The sequence below is a fragment of the Diplotaxodon limnothrissa genome, linkage group LG17 (assembly GCF_057381915.1).
Source record: "Diplotaxodon limnothrissa isolate DT_005_m linkage group LG17, D_limnothrissa_male_GT1.1, whole genome shotgun sequence".
Classification (NCBI taxonomy): Eukaryota; Metazoa; Chordata; class Actinopteri; order Cichliformes; family Cichlidae; genus Diplotaxodon; species Diplotaxodon limnothrissa.
In genome coordinates, this window is record NC_140612.1 from 18,803,016 (window position 1) to 18,813,582 (window position 10,567).

The 10,567-nt window shown below is 44.3% G+C and overlaps 1 protein-coding gene across 1 annotated transcript; it reads left to right on the top strand.

The window, feature by feature from the left end:
- Nucleotides 1-1,669: 1,669 nt before the first annotated feature.
- pthlha (parathyroid hormone-like hormone a) lies at nt 1,670-6,245 on the top strand. Its single transcript, XM_085376353.1, has 2 exons — nt 1,670-1,776; nt 5,732-6,245. Exons 1-2 carry the CDS (start codon nt 1,670-1,672, stop codon nt 6,243-6,245), a joined length of 621 nt encoding a protein of 206 aa, XP_085232479.1.
- The last annotated feature ends 4,322 nt before the right edge of the window (nt 6,246-10,567 follow it).

Sequence of the window (10,567 nt, forward strand, 5' to 3'; positions counted from 1 at the left end):
AAACTTCCCTTTTCTACTCTTAAGAACAAGTCAGCCCATGAAATATTAGAATTAAAAGTTAATGAACTTTACAGTGAAATGTTATCAAAATGTATATAATTTAATTACATCCCATTTGCAAATTAAGATAGATGAAAGTACAGTTTTGCATACTTGTTAACGGAGACTCTATAGCGTCTCACTCACAACAATATGAAACAATAATGGACCGCTCGACTTTCTTCATAGTTTCAAAATGTCCTGATCTGCAGTGTGTTGATACACGTGATTTGTTTTCTGTGCACGTCCTCGCTGCACTGACAGGTAAGGGCTGAACCTGCCAGACCTCATCACCCTCCTTCGATTTTGTCCTCAGAGGCATCGTACCTGAGACAAACCACCTAACTCCTCGAGTCTAAAGGCCAGTGATGGCTCACGGTCGCTGCTGACACCCGCTGTCAGAGTGGATCGCTCATAAACCATCACCAAGTTTAGGCGCAGCGACGCTGCCATCGCCTGATATCACAGACTTCACCTTTGGTTTTACTGAACTGAATATTGAGATTTAAAAACGAATTACAGTCGAGCTGTGATCAGCACTGAAGAAAAGAAATAAAAAAAATACATGTTCTGCTTTAAGTTTTTCTGACTGGCTGCCCCTCACATGTGGAGGGTTTGAAGAACATGTGGTGGGCTCATGTGCCTCTCATGGCCTAACAAAGATATTCCTGCTATGATGTCATACAGAAAACCGGGTGATATTAAGAGCTTTGTGAGGGGTTGACATGATTTTTTTTATTATTTAATTAAAAAAATTAATCATTTAGTGATTAAATGATGCAGAGTAGGGTGTGGGCTGATTTTCCACTAAAATCCAAAAGGTGTGATGCTATTTTCTCAGTGTGCAACACATTAGCTTACATTAGACACAGAATATATACACTAGTGTCTGAAGTTATAAAAAGTTGCTTTAAAAATGTGTTTAAATGTCATTCACGTTTTTTACATCACAACAATATCCTTGTTGTGATGATTTAGACCTTGATAACTGTGCAGTGACAGTGTGAAAGGCTGACATGCAGCTGCAGGAATGACTGACTTTAGTAAGTATGTGCTGCCGTCTGTGGCCTCAGACTCTGTGCTGTTGGCACTAACTGACCTCCGTAGATACAGCTGTGGTTCTTGCTTTTGTTGCTGCTTGAGCGCCACCTTCCTGCCATGTTTCCTCCTCTGCTCCCCTCCCTGAAGGAGGCGTGAGGAGGTCCTCCTCTCTGTTAACAAGTCCTCCCCTTTCCCGTCTCTGACCTGCAGCAGCTCTCAGGCAGCATGCAACAAATGCTCCCATCAGAGCGACCTGCAGCACTGCAGTCGGGTTCACCTTTAACCGCTGTAGCTGCAGCTGGATGACCTCCCTGCTCACTCTATGAGGAGGCTTTAAACTGGGAACAAACCAAAGAGGAGCTGCTGGATGAGTTTTGGCTTGTTGGGATTGCTTTTCCCCCCTAAAGGTGTCATCACCTGGATTTTCTCCTGAGACAGTTTGAGAAAGGACTCGTTTTCTGTGTTTTCTGTTTCTGTGCTGCTGTGGGAATGTAAGTTTCCTGTGAACTTTTCTTCTCGTGTTTGGGTTAAACTACTGTTTGGTGAAATAAGAGAGATGACTTTCTTGTTTCTTCTCTTTGCAGAAATAATGTTCTTCTCCAGGACGGTCCTGCAGCAGTGGTGCTTTGCTGTCTTCTTGCTCTGCTCTCCGGTGCCGCACTTTGGACGGCCGATTGATGCCCTGAGCAGCAGAATGTAAGTCTGGATTTCATTTTTGAGTCTTTTCATGTGTGTCCAGCAGCTCGCCTCATCATGGTGGGTGAGCTGCAGGCTGGAAAATGTGCTCGTTTGTGTTTAGTTAGCCTTCGCCCACCTGTATGTTTACCCAGAGCAGAGACCATCTCGGTGCGATAAACCCCTCCGACCTCCCTCGCTGTTTGGGAGTGAGTTGGATGAATAATGCTGATGTTCGGCTCGGCTTGGGACCAAACCAAACCTGCTCAGCTGTTTGATGCCAAGCAGAATAAATGCTCCTTCACGCTGCTCGGTCAGAATTTTAAACACACTTCAGGAGCTTTTTTTCCACTTTGGAAAGATCATATCGCTGAGATGGTTTTTGGATGTAAGCGTTGGGAGGATGCTCTGAGCCGACGCTGAAGGAGGAGGAGGAGAGCGGAGTGATTCAGAGCTCCGGGTTTTCCTTAACGGACTCCAGACGTTTCCCTTGCCGTGTGTGATATGTACCTAATGGGATTTTTGGGGGGACGGGGTTCACGCTACCTGGGTGGAAAGAAAAACAAGAGCGCAGTGAAGGGATCAAAAATCAGCCAGCGGTGGGAGCTATTGACCTCTGACCCTGTTTTCCGTAGACTCAATTGTAGTTCAGTATGTTTTCTTTAATATTAAAAAAATAAGTGCAGACGGTTTTCTTTGCAAGCTCCTTTGACTACGATGACCTGGATGACTGAGAACCTTCACAGAAAAAAAAAAAAAATTTTCATGGTTTTTCATTTTTAATTTGTGCTTCTCAGGCTGTCAAACGTGAACTTTTGGTATTCATGAAGCAGTTTTATGAAAGATAGGTCTCATTTTTTCTGTTAAGGAGTTACACGTTAACAAATGAATGATTGCACATTAATTTGTTTAAAGGTATTTCAAATTTTTAAAACTTAATACTATTTTGTTTTTACATCACCGGGTCAACATAATGACCTCTCGACTGCACTGACTTTATGTCCAAAGCATTTGTTGATTTTAGAGATATTAACAAAGTCAAACCGGAGCTTTTCTTTCTTGTAATACTGTTTTGAATCAGGAGATGGCGCCGTGATTAAATTTAAACTTTAACTGTTAAATTGGTCACCGAGTAAAAGCAAAAACTATTGGTGAAGCCAGAGCGCGACTAAAAAGGGAGCACATGTCTCAGCTAGCGCTGCCCCCTAGTGGTGAAAGTTTTAGTTAAAATCTGCAGCGAGTGATTTAAAAAAGTCCCTTTAAATCTGGAGCCAATAACAATCATAATAATAAAAATAATGATAATAATAATAATAACAATGACTGTCAGGATTTTGTGGTATTCTTCATTTTTTTTCTGGGTGTCTTGTGGTGTGGTTGTTTTGGGCTAATGCAGGAATAATTCTAGTGTTTTGTTTGCCGGACAAAAAAAAGTTGTAAATTTCTTTTAAAAGGGGCCGTAACATCAGAAACATTCATCAGAATCAGAGCCGCCCGGTACTGTCAGCCATCAGGGCCGTGAATCATCTCTAACCACTCGCCGCTGCCTTTAGGAAACACTCGTCTTTCACTCGTCTCCCACAGAGAGAAACAATTAAGAGCCGGCAGGCTGAGGACGGGGGGCGCTGGAACGCTGCCACTGCAGGATGTCCCGGCCTGTTTTCCCGCTCCTCCTCCTCTCTGTGGAGTGTTTGATGTGACTGTTATTAAAGGTAAAACAGAACCAGATCGGCTTTCAAAGGCGGCGATTTACAGGAAATATCTGTATGCATATATAAACACAAGCTGCTGTTGAGGCCGCCTGTGTGTTCTGCTCTGGATATTTTTATTATTCAGCAGGAAAAGCTGAATGAGAAGCGGCAGCTCAGTCATCAGGCTTCACTTACTCAGTTTGCTGTATGAAGCAGGGGGTGGAGGAGGGCATCACGGGAACCTCCGGTATCTCCTGCTAAAGCTGTTTGTGTGCTCACACACCTGAAGTGTCTGGGCGGCGTTGGCGCTCAGCAGTGTGCAGCCTTCGACCTGTGTCCGCTGCTCTGTTAGTCTCAGAGACTCGCAGTAAAGCAACATTGCGGCGAAGCCTGAATCCCTCACAGCTTTGTAGATCTTTGATTTGTAAAACTTAACAAGTTTCAGCATTTTTGAGATTATACCTCTGTGCTGTAACAGGGGATCCATCCTCGAACTGAGACCGCAGGTAACCTAACCTGCGTCACCGTGTAACTCTAACTCTACGTTGCTGTAACAGATTCTTTGCCAGAGTTTTTGAATCAGTGAGAGAATACAAGTCAGTGCATCAGTATGAAGAGTAATTATCATAGCCTCAGTATAAGGACTCACACGTGTCAGCATAGCCCTGCATGGAGCTCACAGGAGATGCTGCAGTGGATGTGAGGTCAAAAACCTGAGGGGCAAAACAAGAGAAAGCAAGAGTCATAGATAAAAGCGCTGCATGAATGTGTGTGTGTGTGTGTGTGTGTGTGTGTGTGTGTGTGTGTGTGTGTGTGTGTGTGTGTGTGTGTGTGTGTGTGTGTGTGTCTTCGAGTGGTATGATGATCAGCTGAGGAAACAGGTCCATCTACCCTTACGCACCATGGAAAGCATAAATCCTGACGATGGTGTCAGTCAACTTCAAAACCTAAATCAGCTGTTACCCCGTGTTGCGTCACAGCAGCCTGCCATCACTGTGATTCGTCTTGAAAAAAGTGGATGAACTTTAGGAGAGAAACTTAACTAATGTTGTGGAGGTGAAATTGTGTAGGCTCTGCTTGGATTCAGCATGTTGGTGGTTTGATTAAACCAGCATGAAACTGCTTGTTAAAAAAATAAGATGGATCAAATTTTAAGCTTAAGCTGCTTTAAGATGAAAGCTGAGTTAAACGGGTGAGTTTTAAATATGTGCTCCCTGGTACAGGTGTTATGAAGGAGGAAATTATCCACAGACACACCGTGTCAGGCTGTAAACTCACTGCTGGAGCCTCTGCTGGACGTCAGAGGAACTCCAGCTTCATTTTTTAGGCCTTCGTTCTTCAAACTGTGGAGTTTTAACTGTGGCGCTGCTGCAGTTGACACTAAACGATCGTAACGCTCATGGTGTTATTGCTGACTGAACTCCTCCGATGGGTTTTCAGCTAAAATCAGAGTCGATAGATTTATTATGACTCACTTTTTCAGTGTGGAGGAATGTGCAGCTTCATTTCAGAATCACAGCAGCTTTTTTTTTCTTTTTCCTCCACCACATTTAATTGGCACGAAGTGTTTGTGGCAGCAGTTTTTGTAATCCCTCAAGGGTCTGAGTGCCACGAATGTGCCGGTTAACATTCACGCTGATGAAGAGTGAAAGCGTTGGCTGCGCTCATGTTCATCTAAAAGGAGAGAAAACCCTCCTGGACCTCCTCGCAGGGCGGGGATCTTCTGTATCACTTTTAGAAGGCTTGGAAAGCAACGGCACGGCTGTGGTTTGATGAATCAGGTCATTTCTCTGCATGGATGCAACAGCGCTGTCCAAAAACAACTGGAGAGGAAAGACAGCAGCGAAACCTGTGTTCAAGAAATGCCGTCGAATTTATAAAGGAGAAGGATACAGTTTCTCCGGCTGCTCCATTTCAAACTGTTTGCCTGTGCTGCCCTCTGCTGGTCAGTCAGGTCAACACTAAAATGCCAAAAGTATGTGGACAACAGGGAGCAACCCAAAATAATGCACATGTGTTTAGCTTCGTCAATAAGCCTGTAAAAACAAATATTAGACCAAATTTTTCAACAATAAAAATATTATTTTATTTTGCATGGTTCAGTTTGAAGTGCTTCCTGTGGTGTAGATGGTAACACTTTTGATTCCAGCAAGAGTCACAGGGTGTTTTTATTTAAGGAGAAACCTGCAGACATGAGCTCTGAAACATTTAAAAGGGCGTTGTTGTTGTTTTTGTTTGATTGAAAAGCTTCATGTAAACAAACCTTCTTTCTTTCTTCTGTTCAGGAAACGCTCGGTGAGTCACGCTCAGCTGATGCACGACAAAGGCCGGATGATGATGGAACATGAGCGTGTTTTACTCCTGAAGGCGCTTTTGGACGAAGTCCACACGGCAGAGATCCGTGACCTCCCCATGCGGACCACAGGGGGAGGCGGGAGCAGCAGCGACGCCGGAGTCGGGATGCCGGGGGGCGGCCTGGGAATCAACCTCAGCACCACCGGCAGCACCCTGCACTCCAAACCCCCCGGAGGCACCAAGAACCTCCCCATCAGCTTCCGGCTGGAGGAGGAGGAGGGCACCAACCTGCCACAGGAGACCAACAAGTCGCAGACATACAAAGACGGCGTGAATAAAGTGTCGGGCAAAAAGAAGAAGAAATCGAGGGCTGGGAAGAGGAGGGAAGGGGAAAAGAGGAAGAGGAGGGCACGCTCTTTGGGGTGGAGGCTGGAGGATGAACTGGGTAGCGGACTCCACCTGGAGTGGAGGTCTCTGCTCGGCCTCCAGAGGGCGCTGCATTAAAACGCCGTCAGTCTCTGACGAAGGTGAGTCCAAACAGCTGACCTGGTTTTCAGAACATGATCACATGATTAGAGAGTTTTCAGAACACGCGTGTGCCGCATTACAGCCGCAGATACTGCAGAGTGCAGCAGTGCACTGACTCTGTGCTGTGTCAGTGTTGTGGAGCTGAGATGATGATGTCTGAAAAATAGGGCGGACAGTTAGAGCTCTGTAATTCACCCTGATTCACCTGTTTTTCTCCGTCTCTGTGTTGCAGAAACCTTCGGACGGTTGGAGTGGACTCCTAAATGCTCACATTACAGACTCTGTAACTGTGATTGTTTGGAAAGAAATTGGAAAATATTTATTATGTGTAAATATTCTAAATATAGCAGAGTAGATAGCAGAATATGATAAGAAAATAAACCTTATTGACGCTCCGCAGGGCGACAGATTTTACTCTTTGTGAATCCTTGCTTTTCCCTTTTTTAAATTCCAATTATGTTCAGTTTTTTGCATTAATTTATTTTGTCTGAATGGTGTATTTATTTGGTAAATGTATCAAGGTGCTGCTGACCTTCTATATTTTTGTACCGTAATGCACTTTAGATATATAAATATAAATATATATACCATTAATTTTGCTCATTGACTTGTGTTTGTGGGTGATTGAAATGAAGAAAAACGACGGTTGTCTCTCTGTGTTACCTTTCAGTCGGTCTGTCCAAGGGTCCAGTTTATTTTTGTTTCTCTGCTGCTGTTTGTTCGATTGTTTTCAGTTTGTTGTCTTCGAACCGCTCTGCTTCTCACGACCAAACATCACATGTGTACATAAACCAAACACGGCTTCATATTGTTGTTTTTGGCACTTGCACTGAGATAAACAGCCTGTACTGAATGGATTAAACATTTGACAGTATCTTTCTCTCAGCCTCTCGTGTCTTTGTTTCATTATTGCTAACACTTATCATTTTTCTCGACACCCACACTGAACAGCTCTATCTAATAAATGGTTCATTGTGGGCGTGGAGGAAAAATCACCTGTGGTGGATTAAACTTTAAAACTCGTCCTTATGGCTCATGAACTGTTTTTTACCTGTAATATCTTGTCTATGCTGTAAATAGTATTGTTCAACTTGGAATACTTCATTTTAATTTTACATCTCAGTTTAGTTCAGTTTTTCTATACCTAACAAGTGGTTGATGAGCATATATGACCAATAGTTCACATCGCTCCCCAATGTGCCTTACAAACCTTTTCTTAATGAGTAGCCATAGACAATGACAATATAGCTATGTAATACAGTTAGCATCATTCCCTGATCCCTGCTTGCCGAGGCAGACCCACTGAGGTTTTGGGATTAGGGTCTTATGTCAGACTACTGCTTGTGCCATGTGGACAGTTGTTAAACAGCTAACAGATCATCTGCAGAAGAATGGTTTATTTGAAGAGTTTCAGTCAGGTTTCAGAGCTCATTACAGCACAGAAACAGCTTTATTGACGGTTGCAAATGATCTTCTTATGGTCGCTGACAGTGGACTCATCTCTGTGCTTGTCCTGCTAAACCTCAGTGCCGCGTTCAGTACTGTTGACCATTGTCAGAGTTTTACCCCTGATACTGCTGAATAAACAGAAACTCACTCAGGAACGAGGTCACACAGAGCTTAAGTTTTCACTCGCGAGAGGGAAGCAGTTGTCTCCAGCCCACTTCAACTTCCTTCCTTCTGCAGTTTTTTTTTTTATTGTTTACACACATGAATATTCATAAAGCATGTTGCTGTGTTAACTAAGAGAAATTACTATATATGGTTACAAATTGTGTTGTGCAAGAGTGGTTATGTGATGTGAGTGCAGCCCTTACATGTTGTCGGTATCTTGTCCTGCCAGGTGGCTTCCTTCATTGAGTAGAGTCTGTTCTTCTCAAGGCTGCTTGTTCCCTTTTTGGAGGTCGTGCACATACTCATAGCTTTTTAAATGGCACCCTACAACACATACATTAAACCTAACAACCATAATATCCTAATAGAGCGATTATAGCATGCTGTAGGTATTGCAGGTGCTACGCTGCAGTGGGTTGTATCATATCTTTCTAACAGACTCCAATTTGTTCATGTAAATAGAGAGTCCTCTTCACACACTAAGGTTAATTATGGAGTTCCACAGGGTTACATGTTAGGACCAATTTAAACATGAACGATTGGTGATATAGACTCAGTATATCATGTATACAGTTATCCACAGAATAGGCTCCACAGGTGAAAAACTGCATAATCTAGGATTCAGGGAATCTCACACATGGACACACTGCACACAGAAAACTACAGACAGCTGTTAGCGTGCTATCTGGCACTGCACTCCTGTCAGCACTTTCGGAGTGCCATTTATCACACATACTGGCCTGATCCCTTTATTCCCTAACATTTGCATCCTGGGTTACTTATCAACACTACAATTACAACCCTCCTCGCTAATGTTATCTCCACATCTTTTGAATGTTTTAGAGAGGGACTCCAGGTTGGAGTGAGCCAAAAAAATAAGTTATCATAGGGACCAGTAACTCACTATGACCCACTGATCAGGTAAGTATGGTCCTATTTGTATATTGCTGCATACTGTAGAAAAAAGGTAAAGCAGAACAAACGTCCCAGCCGTAAACCACCTTCACATTTGTTCTGGGCGACCTCTCCCAGCAGGCTGACCCCCTACAGGTATAACATTTGAGTCATCTCTGAATCATACCTTTCTGTGACATCAGTGAATCTCCCACTTCAACAACATAGTTACAGTTTAAACTGTTTTAGATTTGTGAATAAATGTGCAAATAAATTTTAATCTTAATAATGGGTTCCGAAACAGTACCTAATGTCTAGTGATTATCCACCCTAACAACAAATGTGGAGAAGACGGCTGAGTTGAGAGAGCACAGAAAAGTGACTCGAACATAAACATAAAGAAACACATACACTGTAAATAGACAGTGAAGCTGCTAACCGCTGTGTGGGGGGTCCTCCTTTACACATTTACAACAAAATTATTTGTTCATCATTTAATTATTTTTTTTTCTTTTTTTTGTGTCCCGTTTGAATCTTTAGCCATCAGAATTGTTGTCTTAAGGCCAAGAAAGATGCCAAGCGGATTTATTTTACCAAGTGGATCATCATGGCCTTGCCATATTGGTCCATTTGATTGACCTTTATTATAATTATGAATTTATTTTATTTTCAGTTGCTACAAACGGGACAGACATGACTGGGGGATAGTACAGGGAGAAAGAATGAAAGAAAGAGAGGGAGAGAAAGAAAACCAAAGGGGAGAAGAGACGGTGAGAAGGGGGGGAAGAAAGAAAAAAAAAACACCTGGGTCACCTGTATGGAGAAAAAAAACAGAAGAGAAAGCAAACAACAAAGAGCAACATAATAAAAAAAAGGCACCATCACAATAAACTAGCTAGCAGTAGATATCAGTAGATACTAAATAATAAACGATATTGTGCAGCACGCAAGATAGACAGCGCACAATGTGAGGCAGCAGTCAAGAAAGCTGTAGTCCGCGTCTGTGAATACCCGTGTGTACACCTGTGTGCATACCTGTGTGGATCAGCATGCTTGCATTCCAAAGGTTTCTCCATGTAACGATCTGCTAAGGAGTGTGGGGGGGCCACAGCCCCGTCCTCCAGGGTATGAAGCAGGTATGGAGGAGATCAAAACTCCAGACATCCAGAGGCCCCCAGAACACAAGAGACCAAGGAAGACCAACAGAGGGGCAGCCGCGCCACTGTCCCAGTAAGAGCTGAGGAGAGTCCCAGATGAGGGCTCACTCAGCAGCCGCGGAGCAGAAGCCAGGGGGAGTTGCAGTGACGCGCCCGTGTGCTCCGCCGGCAGCCAGCTGTGCCTGAGTGACCGAGCCCCAGGCCGAGAGGCCGGGGGCACCCCACCTCCGAAGTGGCCCCAGCGAGCCCCAGGCTCCAGGCCCCGATAAGCGGCCGCCAAGGAGTGAGCCGGTGTGTACCCGGACGCCCACCCCCAGACACAAAGAACCACCAACGCACCGACACCTGAGGGAGTCCGCCACTGGCAGGGGAAGTGGTGGTGGGTGGAGATAGGCCTCCATACCTTGGAGGGCCTGACATGTCCCCAGAGAGGTGGCGTCTGATACCCAACCTGACATATAGACACAGACATACAGGCACACACAGATACAAACATCCATTCCCACCCTCATGCTCTCATATGCACTTACTCCACACTCAACCAACGTGGAGACAGACATAAAGAGACGCTGTACACACGATCACACTCCCCAAGCATACTCTACGAACCGGGTCTAGGTACCCTTGCCCCTG